Consider the following 22,488-nt stretch of genomic DNA (forward strand, 5'->3'; position numbering starts at 1 on the left):
AATCTAGATTTTTTAATAGGTAATCTCTCATTTTGTTAGATTTGGAAGTTAATTTAAGCTTTTCAAAAGCACTGTGAAAACCAACAAAACAGTTCTGTGGGCCAGTCAAGCCTCCAGGGCTATCACTTTGCTATTTCTGGCCCAGGTAGTAAGGAGAGTGCCACTGCACCCCCGAGGACAGGACCTGGTCTGGCTGCTTCACTGTTGTGTTCCCAGCAGCTGACCCAGGGCTGGCACACAGTATGCTCTCAGTGAAGGTTCTGTCCAGTGAAGGTATGAATGAAGTGCTCTGGCCACTGTCCAGGGGCCTGGCATACTGGCACTTTGCCAGATGGCTCAATGTCCTTCCTCCCCAAGCCCTCCCCCATACCTTTGGCTGCCACCCACCTGCATATCCCTCACCCTCCTGGGGTTGTAGTAATCGCCATGCTCCGTGCCCAGCAGTGCCTGGCATAGGTTGAACCTCTGCAGCTCCAGCAGGGCAGAGCAGCGGTCATCAGGCACATCCTCCTTGGCCATGCAGTATACGGTGGTCAACACAGCCACTTTGGCGGGGTCCACTTCCACCTTGATGCCCCTGGAGGTAGGGGTGGTTTCCAGGCCTGGGTAGGCCCCTCCTTCCTCAGCCTGGCCCTTAAAGGTAGGCTGGCCCCTGTTGACAGCCAGAGCCTGGCGGTGGGCCCCTGAGGTTACATGGCGCAGCAAAGCATGGCGTTGGAAGTTGTCAGTGCCCACAGTGAAGGCATTCTCAGCCTTGCCATGCTTGTTCCGTACCAGAGCCTGGCGGCACTCAAGGCAAAACATCAGCTTTCTCTTGTAGTCAAAGTCTAGCCAGGTAAACTCCTCTTTCCAGTGCTCGTTGAAGTAACGCTTACACTTCTTGTTGGAGTTGGAGGCCTCTCCAGCTGGTTTCTTCCCTGGGGGCACCATTCCTGCTCAAGGGACAGGGCACCCACAACCCCCACCCAAATGCTCTAACTCCCCAGCTTCACCCCCACACAGAGGCACCTCCCTTGACAAGGGGAGTTGGTGGGGAGGCAGGAGAGGGGCAGCTTGTCAGGCTAATGTGGACCATCCATCTAACTTAGCTGGGAAAGTTTATTCCTGCTCCGCCGGTGGGAGACTGGGGATGAAAGAGACAAGGGAGGATTGTTAGGGAGTCCAGTATGGGTTCCCACTGCCCACAGAGCGCTCCCCAGCTGAGGGGTGGACTGGACCCAATGGGGAAGGGCTATCGGGAGTGGGTGGGATTGTGCGAAAGGCCATAGAGCAGTTATCCAAAGTGGGGAGGTAGGGGAACCCGAACCCCACCTGAGGGTCTCCCTCCATCCAGGACAAGGCATTGATTAGTATTGAGAACTGAAGCATGCCAGAACTCAGAGATGGAAAGACTGGTACCATCTACACAACCACATGTAATAGGTGGAGGAACTCAGTCCTGGAGACAGAGTGGTTCTCAGGACTCATGAATAATTTCTGAGCCAGAACAATCCATATCTCCTGACTCGTTGCCCAGAGGATGACTGACTGATTCCTCGAGCCCACAGTCATTTATTTCATCAGAAGGAAGTTAGCACCGAGCTGAGCTTCCGGAGCCACAGGATTGAGGAACTGGATTTGTTTTCTCTGGAGCTCTCTTCCCTAAACACACACACACACACACACACACACACACACACACACACACACACACACACACACGTAGTGTGGTTTTGGAAAGGGTAGCCCAGAAGTGGGGGCTGAGACGCAGACTAAAGACACCTAGCTGGTTGCCTCTCTTTCCCTCACTCTACCACCCCACCCAGGGTGCAAGGCCAGAATAAGCAGTTCAGGACCAGAAGACCATGTCCAGCTCATGGCAAAAATCTACCAACTCTGCTTCCTAATTACCTCTCAAACCTGTCTGTCCCCTCCTCTCCATGCCTACTGAAAAGAGCAGTAACTACCATTTATTGAACATGAACAAACTCAGGCCCTTAGCTATGTACTTTACAATGACTCCAAGAGGAGACCAAGACTTGTCTTGCAGAGACTCTGAGGTAGGTATTATCCTCATTTTGAACAGGAGGAAATTGAGGCTTGGAGACTTTAAGGGGCTGCCCCAAGGTCCACAAGCAGTAAGTGCCTGAGGCAGAATTAGATCCTAAGTCCTCCTGATCCCACAGGCCACACTGAGACTCTGGTCTGCACCATCTCACCTGGATTACACAGCTGCCTTCACCTCTGCAGTCATTCCCCCAAGTTCATCCATCTTGCAGCAGCCACAGAGCAAGGGCACACACAAATCCACCTATGTCACTCACTTGCTTCTCCCTCTTCAGTGGTATCCTGTTGCCTAAGTCTACACATCTCACCATGTCCATCCCCCCAAGCCTCTGGATACCTGTAGAGCGTCCTACCCATCACTCCTGTCTGCTTGGCCAACTCCAAATGCTTACCATTCCCCACACATATTACTGTTACTTTAGCTCCTACCTTCACCCTCTGTGCCTGGCATTCCCTATCTCTCCTCTTTCCCTGGCTAATTCCTAGGCTGGTACCTGCCCTCCTGTCTCCCATAATCCCCCATGGGTGATTCTTCAAAATACAATATGGTGAATGCAAGAATTCTCTGTGTATTTCTACACTTAGTTCCTGGAAGGCCAAAATCATATTTGTTCATTTTTGGATCCTTAAGTTTCTGTACAGGGCTGGGCACGCAGATGCCTCTCAGCAAAAGTTGGTTGTTTAAAAGAATGAAAGGATTTATTCTGGCTATGTGAAAGAACTTCCTGTTTCTGAGGCTATTGGCAATGAGTCTAGCTCTGAGAAAGCAGCGACTGTCTTGTCCAGCTGATATTACACCCAGCACCCTGTGTGGAACCTGGCACTTAGTGGGTAGGTAAAGTAAGGGCAGAGGAGTAGAATTCCAGGGACAGCTGTTTAGTGTAAGGAAAGGCACTCTGTGTTGCCAGATGTGAATGAAACTCGTTGGTCCTCTTCCCCTGGACTCTTAAGTGGCATTTGGTACTGCTCACCATGCTGTCCTTGAAACACGTTTTTCTCTTGGTTTCCAAGATCCTACATTCCCTGGTTTTGCTTCCCCACATCAGCCACTCCGTGGTCTGTGCTGTCCGCCCCACCTGCTGTTTCCAACCTCAGCCTGTCTGAAGAGTTCAAAACCATCTCTGCCGGTGACTCTGAAATATACAACCCCAGTCTGGGCCACCCCTGTGGGTACCATGCCTCTCTTTCCAGCCACCTTCCTGACTTGTCAAATGGAACTCTCTGGGAGTCCCTACAAAATATGCTCCTCTCCCAGTTGTCTCCAGTCCGTGAAATGGCCCATCCCTCACTCCATCCCTAGGTGCTCTGGCCAGAAACATGCTGCTTTAAAAGCCCCACTCTCTTCAACATCCAGGACCTGGTCCATCCGCAGGTCCTTTTGAATTCCAACTCCACAATCTACCTCTAACTCATCCCTTCTCTCCATGCCACTGCCACCACCCTCATTGAGACCACCTTCGTCTCTTGCCTGGACTATGCCAATTGCTTCTTCACGGTTCTCTGGGTTTCTACTCTCACCCACCTCTGAGCCATTCAAACCCCAGCAGCCAGAGGAAGCTTTTAAGACACTGTTTAAACCCCCTCCACTGCAGCCCATTGCTCCAAGGCCAGTGCCAGAATCCCTTTCCAGGTCTGCCAAACACCAAGGCACTGCTGACTTCGCTGGCAGCCACTCGGCCCTCCCTCTCCTTCCAGGTATACCTGCTTTTTCTTGGTTCCTCCAGAGTGCCAGATGCCCATCCTCAGGGCCTGTGCACATGCTGTGCTTTTTTCTAGAATGTTCCCACCTTCTACTTCCTCTCTGGTCTTAGCTTAACTGTCCCCTCTTCAGAGGCCTCTCTAATTATCCCTTCCTAGGAAATCCCCTTCTTTTCTGTCACTAACCCATTAGTTCCCTCCATTGTACTCTCCACAGTTTACAAATCTCCTTATTTCTGTGCAGTTCCATTGCTTGGTGTTTTGGTGTGTTCCCTCTCTCTCTCCCTCTCTCTCCCTGTCTCTCCCCAACCCCCTCCCTGAACCCAAGAGAAGGGACCCAGCATGTACACCACAAAACTCGGGGAGTGAGTGAGGAAGGAAGCATGAGCTCTCAGACAGAAAGAGCAGTGGAATGGGCTCTTGGGTACCTGTTGGGTGGTTAAAAACAGTTGCCTTTTGACATCCTTTCCTCCTAAAACCCAATGATTCAGTGACCTTGCCCAGCCCATCACCCAAAGGGTCCTAGAATAGGGAAGAGATGCAAGGCCAGGTTTGTCAGGTCCTTTCCATGCACCTATAAACTGGCTCTCCTGCCCCATTGTGCAGAGGGGATAAAATGACTCTCAGATCTAGGATGTTTTTGACAACAGATTAAGAGAGTAGGTAGGAAGGAGGCGTGGACAGATGGGGATTCTGTAATTGCATTGTTTGATATGGTAACTGCTAGCTAGATGTGGCTGTTTAAAAGTAATCAGAATTAAATTTTAAAAAATTAAATTTAGTTCCCCAGTCACAATAGCCACAGTTGAAATTCTCAATAGCAACATGTGGCTAGTGGCTATTGCATTCCATGGCTCAGACAGAACATTTACAACATCTCATAAACTTCTATTGGACAGTGCCACTCAAAAAATAAAACAGAAAAAAAATGGACAAGTCTTTGATATTCCCCCACCTCAGCCTGAGGGAAGCAGGCTGGGTGGAGTGTGGTCCAAGGCCCACGTGTCTCAGACCCAGGTCCCTCATACCTCTCTGCACCCTGGTCAGCTGGGTGGGAGCAGGCACAACCTGCGGGCCCCTGGGGCATAGGTCTGCCATCCCCACCTCACCCAGCATGGAAGCCTCAAACATAGGGTTTATTTGGCTCCAGGATGGTAGTCCCCAGCCTCTTCCCCAGGCTCCTTTGGCCCCTTCCTTTTGGGACCCCACTAAAAGAGTCGAAGGTCCAGGCAGGGGAGGGGTAGACGACCCCTTCCCTGGCAGGCCGGGTGAGGCTAGGGCTCCCAGCATGCCCGGCCCGTCCTCCTGGGGGAGGGCTGGGGAATGTCTTCTGGGGGGTGCGTTGGGGGGAATCCCTCAGATGGGTCCCTCGGAGGCCCTGGTCCCCCGCTGGCCGGTGCCTACCGCCCGCAGGGACCCAGCCCCCATCATCCGCTCCCTGCCCGGCAGCTCTGGGAAGGGGCGCCCCGCCCCGCCCAGCCCAGGTCCTGCCGGCACAGACTCACAGAGACACTGGAGCCACCATCTTGCGCGGTGGACGCTCTGGCCGTGGTCTCCTTGGGCTTCACCAAGCGACAGCAGCCACTAGTGGTAACCGCGGCGAAGAGGCGCCAGCAGCCAGCGCGGGTCGGGGTCGCAGGCCGGGTGGTGGCGACCCCCACCCTAGGGCTCGCCCGGCTGCTATCCGCTTTGTCCCAGCGGGGGCGGCGACGCGTGTAGCCCGCGGTCACCCTCATCCTTCCCCCGCTGTGTGCACTGCAGCAGGAGCTACTGAGATTAGACTGCAGGAGGGAGTCATTCATTCATCACAGTCACCTGTCCATGCCTAGAGGGGCTCTCAGGTGAGAGCTGGCAGGTGAGAGCTCACAGGTGAGAGAGTGCCAAACCAGGTAGAGCACCATGGAAGGAGGCAACAGTCTGGCAGGCGCTCTGAGAGCTGTGAACAAAATGCTTTGGGATCACAGAGGAGCAGGCAGTAAGCCCACGGTTTTCCTGGGGAGTCCATTAGTATTCACAGCAGGGTCGGTGAAATTTTCCCAGAGGAAGGGCATGCCAGGCAGTGGGACTAGCAGAGCATGGGAATTTGAAAGTGCAGTCAGTGCAGGCTCACCAAGGTCGGGGTAGAATAGGGGTGTGGGGGATGGGGTGAGTGTGCACAGGGCAGTGAATGCTGGGGATTTTGACCTCCGGGCCTGGTGGGGAACCTCAGGATGTGTTTGAGCTGGGTGCTCAAAGTTTTAATCCAATGAGTTATTCGGAGTTATTTGTAATGGGGATGGCAGAAACGGGGTGTCAGGGAGGAGGAGTGACCTCTTCCTAGGACTCTCAGATGCACAGGAGACCCTCCCCACTGTGTGGGTTCCCAGGAGCTGGGGGAGAGAGAGAGGGTGCAGGATCCCTACAGGAGGCATGTGGATTTGTGGCATCCCAACCCTCCCAGATGTGGAGTCCAGACCTGCAGTGGCGATCTGAAGTGGACTTGGGCTGGACACTTAGCAAAGAGCCTTGGTTTCCTCATCTGTGAAGTGGAAATTGCACCCAGGTGAGGAGGAAAGGACAGGACAGGAATGGGTCTGAGGACCAAATGAGTTGCTGGGTATGGAGGTCATTTGAAGAGGGGTTTGCCAGGGCACTTGGTGACTCAGTCTCCCCTCCAGTCAACACAAACACACCCGGACATGCCTTTCAGCTCCCTCACAATTGGGTCCACTACTCTCCCACACAAGGCCTAGGGTGCAGGTGGATTTGAGGTCAGGGCCTCACACAGCACTGCTCTGTGCCACCCACCGTCTGCCTCTGAAATGCACTGTGAGCGCTGACGTCCAGGGCCGCTGGGGTGAGGCGTGGGTCATGGCACGTGCGCACACATGTGTGACTGCCTGAAGGGAGACACCACAGCCCCCACAACTGCCCCAGGATGGCACCGCACAGCTTGACAGGTCTATAATTCTACACCCACGAAAGGGTGGGGTGTGGAGGGTCTTCTCTGATGGCATTTTGCAGCAGAACAGCTGCCTTGGCTAAGTGGCTCAGAGCAGTCCCTCCCAGCCCTTGCCAGGGGTCACATTTGGGACCCACAGCTCATTGGATGGCTGCCTCAAGAGGGCAGGTTTTTGCTTTGGTCAAACATGAACAAACCAGACTGTAACAGAGAAGAGGCCACCCCCAGGGGTCCAACTGAGGCTAGGGGAGGAGAGAAGAGCAGAAGTCTCATGAAATAACATCACGCTGGCTGCCCCCCAAGGGAGAGGCTCTGGGGAGACTGCATTCTGCTGTTTTGCCATCGTTAGGAGACACACACAGAAGAGCACAGGGACATACTCTGTGGGGCCCATGCTCCACACACAGATGGCAAAGGCACAGACTCTGAGGCCACACATCTCCCCATGGTGACACCCTATACGCACACTGATGTATTCACATATGGAGGTCATACTCACACTGGCCAGGGGACAAAGTCAGGCACAGAGGCTATGCACGAGCATGCATGTACCCACACAGGCAAGATCAACAAAGATGCACTCAGATCATATGTTCCCAGAGTGACGGACATGCAAAGACGAACAGACTCCTAGCAAGGCTTACACAGGCAATTCAAAACAGCAGGTCTGCAGCAGCACACACCGCCACAAAGAGATGCAAATACAAAAGATCCATGTACAGACGTGTTTATCCAGAAGTAGGTGCGTGTACACACCTCACTTACAAAATTAGATGCATATGATGTACACACACGCTCATGTAGCCAAACCCAGAGTCTCTTTCTCTCTCTCCCTCAGGTCATAGGGGCAGATGGTAGGGCCCCCCCTCCACCCCAGGCATACACACAGCTCAAATAGAAAAGTTGCCATTTCTATAACAGATAAAACCAAAACTCTGCAAAGAAAGTGGAAGTCCAGGAAGGAGAGAGAACCAAAGGCAAGGAATGGGAGATTGAACCAAGATCTCCTGCTTGCTTGCTTGCTCCCACCAAGTCCAGGGGTTCCTCCCCACATTCTCTAGAGCCCCCAACCCACTTCTGGGTCAGCCAGCACTCGGGAGGCCGTGCTGTTCCAGACTCGCTCCTTCCTGTGCTCGAGGAAGACACCCAGAGCTCAGTCACAAGAGGGACCCTGCTCTAGCCTCACAACCTCCAGCCCTTACCCCCATGGGAGGAGTTCCCAAAAGTGCCCCTTTAAAAGGTAACGGCTGTCTTTCCCAAAGAGGATCAGACAACCCCGGTGTGGAGAGGTGGGCAGCAGACCAGGGATAAAGCAGAGCATCAGCTTTGATCCCAGCGCAGTGGCTGGATCTCAGGTCAGAGTCCCCTAGATTTCTGCCTGTCTCCCTCTGTCTGCTTTTCTCTCTTTCTCTGCTGCAGTAACAACCCCCTCTTCAGCCCCCTCCCCCTAACACCCCTTGGAGGCTCCAGGCAGCCCTGGGAGGTAGCTGAAGTGAGATCTGATACAAGGAACCTTTGACACAGGCTCCCTGGACGTGTGTCTGCCCTGAAGTGAAGCACACTTAATTCCTGCAGGGTGGACCTGTAACCCCAAGTCTTCCTGCCACTCCCACCCCCACCTTTGTCCCAGCCAGAGTTGGGGCTCTCCTGCCTAGCCCTGGACCTATGAAAAGGTACCAAGAGTCAACTGGCTATGGGAGTCTCTTAACAGACAACTTTCGGGAGCCAACAACTACAGGAAAAGGAGAGGGCTGGAGAGGGAAGAAGCCCATTCTGGTCTCCAAGACCCCTCCGCATCCCAGTGCATGTGCCCTCAGTACTCACCCAAGAGCATTCTCTTCTTCCTGGGCACCGTAGGCACCGCTGAGCGCAGAGTGAAGAGCAAATGAAACCCAGCCAGGGAGTGACAGAGGGAAGGGGGTGGGGGATTCCAGGGACAGGAGGGGAGGGAACGAGGGAGGGACTCCTGCTCCTGCCTAGAAAGCAGTGGTTACCAGGCTCTGTGTCCCCTTGCCAGGAATAAGCTGCTTAGTCCCTGGTTTCTTTCATCCCTACCAGAGGTGAAGAGAACCAGGCATTTCCTTCCCCAAGGGTGAGGTAAGGGGCAAATATGGAGATTAGGGGCAGGGGGAAGAGTGTAAGGCAGTATCCACTGCCCCCAGTCTCAGCGAGTCCCTGCCTAGGGCCTCTTACACTGAGGCAGTGGTTGACCCTGCCCACACACACCTCAGTAAAGGTGCTGCCAGCCCCTTCTCCTGCCACAAAGTCCTTGCTGCTAAGCTTTGAAGCCCTGCCTCCAGGCTTGCTGCTTCAAGAGCCCACTTCTGCTGTCCAGCCTGACTAACCCTCTGCCCACCATTCCCTTAAATTTACCTTCTTTGCTGAAGGGGAAACGGAGACTATGGCAGTGGGGGAAGGGAGCCCAGGTGGCTTGCCCCTCTTAGCCTGGACTGGCGGACCTGCTACCTGAGCAATGCCAGGAAGGGGTGGCAGTGGTCATCTGATCAGCTAGAACTTCTGACACCTCTTCCCTGCCCTCACCCTTTCCTCTCCACCCACCTACCCCCAGACTTTTCTCTCCTCCATTTACCCCTTTCGTCCCTCCTCTCCCTGAAAACAGGCTGTCTCTCTATTCACCTCAGCACCTGGTGGCTGGCTGGGAGGGGGGTGGACAGGGGGTGGGGAGGAGACAGCCAACCCACAGCTGGATCCAGTCTCGCATTCCAAGCCTGGGTCCCAGCGGTAGCCCCCCACCCCCTCAGCATCCTGTCTCCACCAGACAATAACCTGTAATCTCTGGAGCAGCCAGTACCTGAGCTGCAAAGGAGGTCTGGGGAGGGGTTGGCAGCAGCAGCTCCTGAAAACAGGTTTGTTAGGAAGAGGCTCTGGGGGACTTGCTGGTGTGGGGAGAAAAAGGAAACTCAAGCCCAGAGCTAATTAACCCACCTAGAGACACAGACGGAACCTTTGTCTTCTGCTGGGCAGGGATCTGAACTAAGCCCCCTAATTCTCCACCCAGATGGCCTTGCCTTTCCTGGTGGTCCCTGGGGGAGGTGCTGATGGTCAGGTTCACACTGGGCAAAGGGGGATGTGACGGCCATCAAGGGAGAGTGCGAGGTACTTCTATCACCTGCCGCTTGAGAAGAACAGCCGAGGAGGCATGGTTAGACTGTAAGAACTTCTCAGTGGCCTTGGGGAGCACAGTGTCTTCAAAATACACACCCAAAGGCCTCGGGATGGGTTGGGGGGAGGGACTGAGGAGGAACCAGCAACCCAGGGAGATAGTGAAGAGGTGGGGGGACAGGCTGGAGGGCTTCCGGGGCCTCCTGATGGGACTGAAATTAATCTATCTGCAGGGAGTAGGGAGGTGGGGGTTGAGAAGCTCATCAAGCTAGAGACTCAGGCATGACCCAGCTCAAGGTCTTTGATCTCTGGGGCTCAGAATGCAGCCAGAGGCTTCTGCAGTCTAGGACTCGAAGAGGACATGGAGGGGCTGATGAGAACAAGAGCTAGGGGAGGTCTGCAGGTGTAGGGCAAGGGATGCCCTCCGCCTGCTGCTCTGACCCCTTCCCTGCCCCAAATGCACAGGGATGGCTGGTGTAGCCATCTTTGTCCTGAAATCTACTATAGTCTGACTCCATCTCTGTTTTCCGGTCCCCCTTAGTGTCTACCCTGCAGTTGCACTTAAAGCTCATCTGGCCATTTCAGTAAGTCATTTCTGGAAGCCCCTTCTCTCCCCTCCAGTGTCATGTTGCAAAGGATATTGGGGGACAAGGGTGGGCCCTGAATTGGGTGACTGGGTCAGTCCTGCCAAGAGATGAGGGGAAGGACCAATTGGCTTTGGGAGGATCCCGTCTCTTTCCCTAGCCGGCCTTGGTGAAGTGGGAAATGGCTGGCATCTCTCCATTTCTCAGGTGAGGACACCAAGGCACACAGCAAGAGGAGAGACCAGGGGGCTTGAGCACTTGAGGAATCATCTCCTGGGAGCCGGTCTGCCTTCTCTGGGCCTTCCTTCCCCTCTCCCCTTTCCTGAAATGTTAAGGCTCAGAGGGCATGTGAGGTCAGATTTAGAGTCAGAAACCCTGGGGTCTGAACCCAGCTGTGTGACCCTGGGTAGGTTGCTTAACCTCTTTGAGCTCCAGTATCTCAATTTCTAACATGAGGACTGCATGTCATCACCTACGCCTGGGATGGCTGGGTGAGGAGGGCATGCTGAGCTGCACATGGGAGTGCTTTGTAAACAGCTTGGCTCCAAAGCAGATGCTCAACTTCACACAGGAGGTAGGTCACAACTGCTTGCCCCAGTGTCCCCTATGCCCTGTGCTAGCCCAACAACCTCACTGGAGGTTGGATTTAGGAGGGTTGAACCAGCAGACCTTTTCCCTGCAGACGTTCAAGAACCACTAAAATTGTTTAGGGGTGTGTGTGTGTGTGATGGTTACTAGGGTCTTGAGTGTAGCCTTATTGGGGCAGGGGTTTTCAGTGCCCACACCTACTGTGGTAAAAGACAGCTAAAGACACATTCCCAAAGAAGAAAAGGGCCTGCTGTGTGGGAGACAGATGGGGTAGAGGGTGGACTGGGACATTTGGGGAAGTACCTGGAGGAGGGGAATGGGGCAGTGTGGGAAACCTGCTTCCCCATCCTGCAGCCCCTCCCACGTGTTTTAGGTTCAGTCTGAGCTGGGACATGGGTGTGGCTGAGTAGGAGGCCTCTGACCCAGGCAGGCATTGGTCAGAGAAGAAAGAGCCAACCAAAACCCCAATACCTCCCTTCCACAGACAGCCTCAGGGGCATGAGCAGGAGAGGGTCCCCACCTCACAGCCTGTGATGTCCTGTCACTGTACAAGCTGCCAGCACCACAGACCACTCATCAAAGTGACAGCTCCAGGAGGCTTCCCAGAGAGGGAGCTTCTAAGGGGCATGACTAGGATGTCCCACCCCCCACCCTTTTTGTGCTTCCGGGGAACAAGGACTGTCTAGGAACAGAACAGTGTATTAAGAGCCCCTCCAGCCTCCCCAAAAGCAGGTGTGGCTCTCTTCCTTAAGTCAGCCACACCCTAAGGGCCCTCTGCTCTGGCCCAGTCTGGAGGTCCCTATGCACTTCCGCTCAACCCCAACCTCATCCTTTTGCTAAGGGCTGCCTCTCCCATCCCCAGCTCCCAGAGAGTCAAGGAAACAGGAGAAATTCACAGGAGGAGAGTAGATGTTGGGGGGCCATGGCCCAGAGTAGACTCAGGGGTAACCAGGCCAATGGAGAACAGCTTCTCCAGCTGACACCTCAGAATTCCAAGGTTCCCAGGAATCTGAGGACCCTTCACCCCTGCCCTGTACATAACTGTCACATGCCGCGCTCACACAAGGCTGCCCACTCCACTTAGCCTGGCAGCGGGGAGGGTCCGGCCCCAGGGCTGACTTCCCCTCCAGAGCGTGGAGCATTACTTGGTGCAGAATGCCAGCCCCACGCACGCACGGGGCCAGCACAGGACCTCGCGGGGTTGGAGGCCTAGGCGATGGCTGGGGGCATAATGACTTACCAGGTCCCATTTAACAGTCTGGAGAAGAATACCTGGTGCCCCCTGCACCCACTCAGTGCTCAGGGGATAAGGGGAGAGGGAAGCCAAGTAAAGGGGGTCCGCATCCCTCTGGGCAGCCTGACTCTGGCCATGGGTGTCTGGTGCTACGGTCTTCTCTCCTCACACCTCGCCTGCTCTCTCCACACTGGCATGGTGGGTGGGAGGGGAAAGGGAGGGCTTGTAGCATAGGGACCACCGCCCAGAAGCAGGGCCGGAAGAGGCTGTGTTAGAGGTGAGCAGGGGCAGGGCAGTGTGCTTGAGCCACAGGGCTGGCCCTCCCCACCCAACACTGCCCTCCAGACCTGCTTCCCTCTTGGTGCTGCCCCTTCTGATAATGGAACTATCCCTCACAACATCACCTAAGCTAGAGCCATCCTTGACATCTCCCTCCCCCATGGTCCCCACGTCCCATCAGTCACCAAGTCTGAACGTTCTGTTACAGAAAAGGCCCCAGAATCTGTTCCCTCTATCCCACCCCCTTTTTTATCACGCATCCCCAAGTCTTACCCTTTCCCCTTTCCAGAGACCTCTAAACACACAAATCCCTCCTGCTCAAAACCCTTCAGTGACACACATCACCTTCGGTTCAAAGGCCCAATGCCTGGCCTGCCCAGGAGGCCATCACAGGCAACTCCTGGTCACCTCCCACTGTGTGCCCAGTACTGCTCGCCACCCCTGAAAGGCCACGGGAATCAGGCCTCAGTGCATTTGCTCTGTCTCCCCACCTAGGGTTCCTTTTCAGTCTCCAAGATCCAACCTCAGGGTCACTCCTCTGCAGCTTTCCTTGACGCCAGTCAGTTCACCTCTCCCTCCTCTGACTTCTCGGAGCACCAGCCTGACCCCAGGAAGCCTGCTGCTTTTTTGCACAAAGTCCTCTGCGTGTGTGGTGGTTTAGACAGCACTTTCCTAACGGGTAGGTACGCTGCCTTTTAAAAATATGGATTCCCAGACAAATACTGGGTGTTCTCACTAATGTACGAACTCATAGAAGGAGAGTAGAAAGGTGGCTGCTAGGGCTGAAGAGTTGGGGATGTGGGGAGATGTTGGTCAGAGGGTAGAAACTTCCAGCTATAAGATAAATAAGGTCTGTGATTTAATGCCCAGCATGGTGACTATATGAACAATATTGTATTATATAATTGAAGGTCACTAAGGGAGCAGATCTTCACTGTTATCACCACACGTGCAAAATCGGAAGTATATGAGGGGATGGGGGTGTTAACTAACCTTATTGTGGTGATTATTTCATAATATATATGTCTATCCAATCGTCACATTTTACACCTTAAACTTACATATGTTATATGTTAATAATATCTCAATAAAGCTGGGGGGAAATATGAATCCTCCAAACAGTGGCTTGGACGTAGAGGGATGTCTGTAAGTATTTGAGGAATGAATGAGTGTCCTTTGAACTTACACACACACTCCAGAAACATCCATAGAATCGGACATGCTCTTGCTTAGACTCACATCCTTGGTGTCCCCAAGTGCTCAGGCAGAGGGGCTGGTATCAGCCATCAGAGCATTCATTCCCTGCTTTGCTTATGCCTTGGCCTCTGCCTGTAGTGACCCTCTTCTCTTATCCCTGTTCTGAAGCTCAGCACGCCCCAGTTCCTTCAGGAGGCCCTTCCTGTTGCCCTCAGGTATAACTGGCCTTCCTCCTTTGTATTCCTGGGGATATATCCCACAAAGCACCCACAACACTCACCTGCTTGTTTTGTGTCTGTCTCAGCCCAAAAGACAGATTCAGTCTTGGCCCAGGAGGCGGGATGGGGGTTTGAGGAGGGAGACTGGACCTTATTTGACTCTAGGCCCCAGGCAGTTGGTACAGAGAACACAATGGGTGTCCAAATATTCACCAAAAGAACAGGCAGCCCTGTTCAGGATTCAGATGGTAGCTCTCTGGAAAAGCTACCAACCTGGGCCACAAGGTAGGTTTCCAGTGGCTGCCCCCAAGAACCAGGCAGAAGTTCGAGCTCTTCCCACCTCTCCTATACTGGGCCTGGTTCTGAACTTGTTTCCCCTGCCAGCCGCAGCCAGCCTCTCCTTATTTTCCCCATGGCCCCTATGTGCCTGTCAGCTGGAATCACGCTGACGAATGCATTCACCCATTTCCCCCAGAAATCTGCCTTGCAACCAGCTGCCCCTTGGTGCTTGAAGCCAAACCTCAGCAAAGTCATCCCAGCTAGGGAGAAGCAGAAATCCTGGCCAGGAGTACAGTGGCCTGTCCATCCCTCCGTGGCAATGTCATGCACCCTGCTGACCCTGGCCTTCAGAGACCAGAGCAGGGGCCTGGGATACTCTGCAGGAGAGGCCTTGGTCCAAAAGACTATCCCTGCCACGGGGCTCCAGACTGGGGTCCTGATCCCATAAGTCCACAGGGATATCCCCCAGACCCAGAAAGACGTCAAGAGGAAGCCTGAGGCCTAAAGACCCTCAGATTCTGAGAAACCCCCAAGAGAGCTGTCCAGATGCAACACAAAACTAGACAGCATCTGGAAGACTCCAGACCCTAAAACTCATGGGAGGTGCTCCAGACCCAAAGACCCCACAGAGAGAAGCCACAGACCCAGAGCCCCTTAGAGGGGCCCAGAGCCAAATTTGTGGGCACAGTGGCCCTCACACTGACCTGGCCCTACAGGGGACTTTCCCAGGCTGAGCTGCCGCAGCCGCCTCTGGTGGGCCCGCCCCTCACAGTGCACCTGGGCCTGGGCTGCTGAGTTCAGCTGGATGTTGCAGACGTCACACAGCGTGTACGATGGCCGTTTCCTCTCGCGCTTGGGCTTTGGTGGTTCTGGGGGCTGAGTGGGACACTCAGCAGCTCCAGATATGGGGGGCTCCTTCTCAGCAGGAGGAGATGGGCTCAGTGGCCGCTTCATACCTGAGCAGATAGAGAGGGAGACAAATAAACCAAGGCTGAGTGGTGTGAATACATAGAAGGAGCAAGACAGGTTCAAGATCCAGACATGCCTGGGTCTTTTATCCCAGATGAAAGCCCCAGCTTTTGGAGAGCCCCAACCTAAGGATGGCAGGGGGAGCATCATGGGGTCTATTTCAAACAAAGCAGTTTTCATTAAAAGGCAGGACTAGCTAGAAGAATGTCAGAAATGTCTACACACAGGGTGACCCATACCTGGGGACATGGCTACAGAGCAAAGCTCAGAGAGGGATGCCCGGGTCTTGGAGAGCAGGTGGGTATTTAGGGACAGGCAGCAGTGAGGTTGGAGAAGTCACATTTTGGGAAGCCAGAGCCCTGTTCTCAGCCCTGTGGCAGGCGCTGACAGTCCTGTGACAGGCAGGCATGTGGCGCTTGCTGGAGACACAGCAGCTACTGGCCAGGGTGGTGATTGCAGAAACCCAACCTCCCTGTGTCCAGGGCCTGGCCAGGTGACATTCACAAATGGTGGCAGTGTGTGAAGCTATCCGCACCCCTGCCCCATGTGGCTCCAGATGCTCCCTGCTTTCTTGGCCACCCAGCCTGTGGCAACAGTTGGTGTTTTTCGTAGAGACCTGGGCCCTACAGCCTCTGTCTGCTGAACACAGACACACAGACACACACACAACCTGGGTCCCACAGAGCTGGCACATCACCCCTCCAGGCCCCTCATCTTCCATAGGGAGTCTTTCCTTTCCAGCTCACTTCTCTGAAACTTTCCCCCCTGACTCCCCTGCCTCTAATGGGCTTTATTCTGGTGCTGCTCAATGACCTTTCTCAGACTGAACTGTGTCAATTTTCACTTTCTTTCTGAATCTGTGTGTGTGCTTCCTGCCTCTGCTTTAGTCTGGGGACTTCCTGAGAGCAGGGACTATGTCCCCCTCAACAGGACAGAATTCCTGACGTCAGAGACAGTGTCCCTTTCTCAGATTGGGGGATCCTCAAGACTAGGGCCTCAATGAGGTGTGATTGAGCCTCTCTCTTATGGGCTGAACTGCATCCACCAAAGATCCATATGTTGGAGTCCTAACTCCCAGTACTTCAAAATGTGATTGTATTTAGAGAGAGGGTCTTTAAAGAGGTAATTAAGTTAAGATGAGGCCATTTGAATAGAGGCTAATTCAATATGACCGATGTCTTTATAAGAAGAGGGAAGACCATATGAAGAGGCAGGGAGAAGGTGACCATCTATATGCCGAAGAGAGAAGCCTCAGAGGAAACCAACCCTGCTGACACCTGGATCTCAGACTTTCAGCCTCCAGAATTGTGAGAAAATAAATTTCTGGTGTTTAAGCCACCCAGTCTGTGGCTTTTGTCATGGCAGCCCATGCAAACTAATACATTCCCCTAAAAAGCATTTCCTCTTCCTTGAGCTCATGCTCATGTTGCAAATTAGACCAAGTGAAGTCAAGTGAGGCCTTAATATTCTCATAAGGCTACACGTCCAATGGTGGAGCCCACATCTGAACAAAGAAAATTAATTTCTCAAGTCCACAGCCAGGAGCCAGGAGTCCCTGGACCTATCCCCTGCTCTCAGAAAGCTGCCTATCATTTTTGTGGGCGGTGCTCCCATGTAACAGATCTGTCATTTCATGTGTGGGGACTGTGCATGAATGAAACAGAGCGGCACAGTGATTAGGAGTATGAACTCTATATTGACTCACACGGGTTCAAATCTCAGCTCTGCCACTTACTGGTTGTGTGACCTGAGCCTCAGTTCCCTCATCTGTATATCTATAAAATGGGGGTGATGATTAACAGTTCCTAAGTTACAAGTACAATGTGAAGATTAGAACAGCTGATCTATATAAAACATTTTTCAGTGTCCTATAAAAGTCAGTTATGATTAATCTGCAGTGTGGCTACGTTTTGTAGCTTGTCAGTGGAGTCACCTGACCTGTCACCTTGTATGTTTTTGTCATGGCATACCTGGGTCACCATGAATGTCTCTGTTACCCCGTCATTTCTTGAGGTGAATCCATGTTGCTCAGACTGTGTGTATGTCACAGTGGAGCTGTGTCACGATGGGAGTGTCACTGTGCCCATGTCATGGAATGAGACTGTCACTGAACATCCAAGACTTGCCATGTGCCCTCCCAGGTTTGTGTGTTGAAATCCCAAACCCCAGCACTTAAGAATATGAAGTACAACCTTGTTTGGAAATAGGGTCATTGCAAATATTATTCATTAGGTTAAGATGTGGCCCCCTAATCATATGACATGACCAGTGTTCTTCTTATAAAGGGGGGAATTAGCACACAATCATTCACATAGGGAGGATGCCCTGTGAAGGTCAAAGCAGAGATCGGAATGATGCCTGTACAGGCCAAGGAACACCAAAGGTTGCCAGCAAGCCACCAGAAGCTAGAGGAGAGACATGGAACTAAATCAGATGACACCTTGATCTCGGACTTCTAGCTTCCAGAACTATGAGACAACAAATGTCTGTTGTTCAGACCACCTTGTTTGTAGCAGATCGTTGCAGCAGGCCTAGAAAACTAACACACCCTGTGTCTGACTCTTGTGTGGTCATAGGTGATATGAAGAACCCCCTTCACTCTGCCTGGTGTGACTGGGATGCAGTACCAGAGATAACCTCCAGGTGGCGAAGCGAGTACCAGGCGGGAAGATAAGAGATGGAACTCAGAACCCCTCCAGGCAGGAAGGATCCCACTCCTCCACACTCCTGGGGCAACTAGGCTGTCCCTCCGAGCCATGTCGATCTCCTGGGCAACACATCTGGAGTCTAGGGCACAGCTCTGTCACACTAGAAAGTTACTCCCATCACCCTATAAGAACCACCCCCTCCAAGGCTGCACTGAGCTCCCACCAACATTCTGCTCCCTCTCACCTCTAGATGGACATCATCATAGCTTTTCTCCTGCCTTTGCAAGTCTTCTCCCATTCTCCCAGCAGCAAGAAAGTGCCAGGTGCAAGTGTAGGAGGGGTGTCCAACTGGCCACGGTAAGAGATGTCAGGGAATGAGATTTTCCTGGCCATGCCAAGGGAGCTGCCTGCCCCCTCCAGAAAGAGGATGGAGGTTGGGGGTTGACATATCGGTGCAATTTATGACAGGCAGGTCGAGGATATGGCCCAAGAGAGCAGACAAATATCTGCCATGGAGCTGATTAAACCTCCATGATATACAGCCTCTGGACTCACAGGTCCTCCTGGATTCCGGGGATAACTGTGTCCCCCATGGCCAGGCTGCTGGGCCTGCCACAGCCTGCCCTGCCTGACCCAGCCTTCCCAGCTGTCCCCTTAGGAGTTATACCACTCCAGCTAAGCTAGGGATCCCACCCGGATTTGGAGGGGTGGGTAATTTTTAGGGCGCACGAATATCTATCTCAGCACTCCCCACACTGGCTCCTATTCAGAACCAGCATGACTCACTCACCCCACTCAGACCTGCACTTGGACAGGACCTAGTCCACAGGCTCTTTTTAACAGAAGAGGAAATTGAGTCCCAGAGCAGGAGAGTGGACTTTCTTCAAAGTACTTGGAAAGACAGTACAAGAACTCCTTCTAGAAACTTCTTTGCCTCCCTCTCCTCCCCCCAGCTGCCAGGCCACGTCTTCTTTAGAATGACAACCACTTTATTGAGAGCTTACTGTATGCCAGGTGCTTTACACACAGGATCTCTCTTAAACTTCACAACAATCCCATGAGGTGGTCACTATTATTAACCTATTACCCCACATCGCAGATTAGTGAACACGCTCTGAGAGGTTTCATGGCTGGATCTGAACCTGTGCTTGTCTGACTCTGGAGCTCAAGTCCTTAATTACTGCTCTGTCCTACTTCTCCTTAAAGCCTGCCAAGCCCTGTTTTGAACTGCTGGGTGGGAAGGGGCTTATTGAGACAGAGTAGGGCTCCTGGGGAAGCCCAGACCCTATCAGCTCCTGGCGTAGCCCAGACTGTCAGGCAAGGAGGTGCCACACCCTGGTCAGGAAGTCAGAGCCAAAGCCAGAGAGGCTGAGAGGAAGGGGTGTGAAGAAAGGGGCAGAACTGAACTTGAGAAAAGGCCAGGTGAGAGCAGAGCAAAAGAGCATGCGTGTGTCTGGGTGCCTGGCTGTTTGTGATTTACATGGGAGTGGGAGGTAAATCTGTTTTATCACCTTCCCTGAGAGATGGGCTGAGGCTGCAGCAAGGAGGGTGGGGGGCTGGGCTAGGGGAGGGAGCCACCCACTTGAAGGCCGGCTTACACAGAGCTGGAGAGCTGATGGAGGCCAGGGTTGCTGCCTGCCTGCCTGCCTGCCTGTGTGTCCATCCATACAGAGCTTCAGGGATTGGGGGTGGAGGGAGCACTCAGCCAGAGCCCCAGGGCCCTGTCTCCACCACTTCTTGCTGAGTGACAATGGACTTCAGGGCTGGGTTTCAGTGAGGTGGAATTATCTGTCTGCTTATCCAAAGATAGAAATGGATAGAAAGAACTTCAGAGGCCATAAAATGCAGGACGAGAGTTGTTTCAGCTGCAGCCGAGGGGAAGGGGGGTCCTTAGGAAACAGCTGCTTTTGCCAAAGGGTTAACTGGAGAGGAAGATTCTCGGCCTGTCCCCAGCCTTTGGCCAGGCATGAAGGGCTCCCTCACCAAACCTTTTAATGAGCCCAATTACATTCTGGTATTTTCCCCCACGTCTGCCAACATTTACCCTCACGCTCCCCCCAGCCAGGTCTCAGGACCTGCCTTTGAGAAGGGAGCCTGACTGGCTGTCCAACCTTCAGCCAGTCCCTGCCCCTCTGGGCTTTGGTTTATGTTTTAAAGAGAGGGGGTTGGGCTGAGCTAATCTCTTAGGTCCTTCGCAGGAGGTGTGGCAGTGGCAACATAGAGCAGCTGCCTCTAAGGAGGTGGGGGTGGGGGGAGGCTGATGGGGTGGATATGGAGAAAGAATTGCCCAGTGGTGAGTGCCCACTGCCTTCTGGGCACTGTAGAAACATTGCCTCCATTTACCCTCATAACAATCCTGTGAGCCTTTACAAATGAGGAAACTGAGGCTCGGAGTTGGAAAGAGAGGCAGGTGAGTAGGGCCAGTTCTTTCCCATCCTATGATCAGTGGCAGGGGGTGCAGACACTAGAGGTCCCCATCCTTGTCACTCACAGGGTCATGAGCAGGAGTGTGGCATCTCCCGTCCCCACTAACCCCGCTGCAGAGACAAGTGTCTGGGAGACGAGAGGCCTTGTCTGTTCTTGTCCTAGTAAAGTATGAGCCCTCCCAGGTTCGGCTGCTCCCTCAGTGCCCCTGAAGAGTTACCACTGAGTGCTTTGGTCTCTCTTCCCTCACCTCCCCTCTCCCAAGGCTGACACCTTCTTAGGGTGAAGAAAGGGGAACAACCCACTTCAGCATGCGGCCACCACAGTGTGGCACCAGCCCAGCCATCCTGTGGGCCCAGAGAGCTGGGGTCACCTAGAATCATACCCAAAACTCCCCAGAGGAGCCAGAGACTCACACCCCATGGGTAGGATGGCTTGAGTGGAGCCAGCCGGGCCAACCTGCGGCCCCCACATCCTTGCTTTGCTGGAGTAGGAGGTTCTAGGAGCTGGACAACAGCTGGTCCAGGTGTGCATGTGGGTGGGTGGGTGGGGTTCCATTGGGCAAACCAAAGCAGCCATGTCTGCCACTTTTCATACAAAGTGGTGATAGAGGAAGCCTGTCACCTTTCCCTTGGACTTCTGGGTGCTGGGGATTTCAGGAGTGAGCTGGCTAAGAGGTGCTGAAAGCCAACACTCCAGCTCTAAGGAAGGGAGAGAGGGAGGGCATGGGAGGTGAAGGAGAATGATGGTCCAGGGATGAGCTCACTGTCCCCTACCTACCATTTCCCCTCCCCCGAGCCTGCTCTGTTCTTGCCTTCTATTGGCTGGGTGCTCCAGAGGCCCTCCTGACACACCAAAGATAGGGGCTCGCTCTCCTAGGTAGTGAGACTCCCCCAGGACCCTCAAGCCACCCTCAGGAAGTCCTTCTTGCTATCTAACTTGCATTTCTTCTTGCAGGGTCCACAGAGCAACACAGATCAGCTGCCTCTAAGGTGGTAGGTGTGGGGGTGCTAGAAAGGGAGTATTAGCCTCAGTGCCACCTTTTCTAGCCTGTGGCTGCCAGGCAAGACCTAGGAAACCTGACTTGTACAGGAGATGCCCCAGACCCCAGGGCCCCCTCTTACTAACACTAGGGCCTAGGGTCCTGGCCTGCTCTCCCAGCCCAACTCCCCATAGAACTGAGCAGTAGCTCCCCAAACCCCACTCCGTGCCAGTGATGGCCACACCATCAGCACTGCAAATCAGGCTGGGGGAATGAGTCCTGAGGCCCCAAGGGAGGAAGGTTGGGAAGTCCCCAGAAGGTCTGAGGGTTGCGGGTAGGAGGTAGGCCAGGAGGGCCCAGCCTATGCCCGAGGCAGCAGAGGAGGCACACTGCTTGAAGGGGGAGGAGTGGGACAGGAAGGCCTCCAATGGCCGTGATGGAGGAAGGTGGAGGAGCCCAAAGTGTGCTCTTCGAACCCCCAAAGAGACGATGTATCTCCCCTCCTTAAACCCTTCCATTCAATTCTATCCCAGAGACTGATAAAAGTGGATTGATTTGGGGGTTCTCTAAACTCCACAGGAAAAGAAGGTATTGGGTGGAGCCCCGACTCCAGAGAATGGTCCCCTCCTCTGCCTGGAGGTCCTCAGCCCCCTTCCCCTACCAGGAGTTGGAAGCCCTTCTTACAATCACTCTCATTGTCCCCCATCTCAACCTCGGTTTCTGGCTAAGTTGGGGTTCTTGTCTCCCACCTTCCCCCAACTCCAGGTGGGGCAAGGTCCTTGCCGCTGCCCGCAGCTCCACGGAGCCACCTACACCCCCACCCGGTGCACGGCCGGCCCCCTCGGGCGCTCAGCCCCAGCAGCGCATGGGTCCTGGATGGGGTGCGCCGGCACCTACCTTAAGGGCGCTCTCGACCTGAGCAGGGCTGCATCCAGGCGGCCACCCAGGGCGATACAGATTCGTGGCTCCCAGAGGTGCGCGGCGGGTGAGTCCCAGGCAGCCGCGTCCCTGAGCGGCCGCTGCGTCTCCCAAGCCCGCCCCTGGGCGGCCCGCGCGGAGCAGGTGCCAGGAGCCGCGCCGCCTCAAGTGGAGCCCGGGCAAGCCGGGCAAGCTGGGCAAGTGGGCCACCGAGGGGCTGCGCGGTGGAGCTCCCTAGGGAGTAAGGCGAGGAGACACACCCGGGCTCTGCAGTGGAGGGCTGGACCTACTGGGGAGTTCCTGCCTTACAGCTGGCAAGCCAGGTCTGAATACCCTTCGGTCTTTCCAGGGGTCCCAGAT

The 22,488-nt window shown here is 54.0% G+C and overlaps 1 protein-coding gene across 4 annotated transcripts in view; it reads right to left on the reverse strand.

Annotated features, from left to right (window-relative positions):
• Positions 1-22,215, reverse strand: part of ZNF385C (zinc finger protein 385C) — a 34,194-nt gene extending 11,979 nt beyond the window's left edge. For 3 of the 4 annotated variants that reach the window (XM_090290797.1, XM_090290796.1, XM_090290795.1), the window contains exons 1-2: positions 22,108-22,215; positions 14,892-15,143 (exon numbers count right to left, since the gene is read on the reverse strand). In XM_090290797.1, the coding sequence (XP_090146923.1) occupies positions 14,892-15,141 (250 nt within the window). In that variant the 5' untranslated portion in view covers positions 15,142-15,143; positions 22,108-22,215. Of the gene's footprint in view, positions 1-387; positions 1,469-14,891; positions 15,144-22,107 lie in introns of those variants that run through there. The other variant, XM_090290798.1, reaches the window with a different exon arrangement.
• Between the last annotated feature and the right edge of the window lie 273 nt (positions 22,216-22,488).

Source organism: Furipterus horrens, unplaced genomic scaffold, assembly GCF_987537825.1.
Source record: "Furipterus horrens unplaced genomic scaffold, mFurHor1.1.pri manual_scaffold_11, whole genome shotgun sequence".
NCBI lineage: Eukaryota > Metazoa > Chordata > Mammalia > Chiroptera > Furipteridae > Furipterus > Furipterus horrens.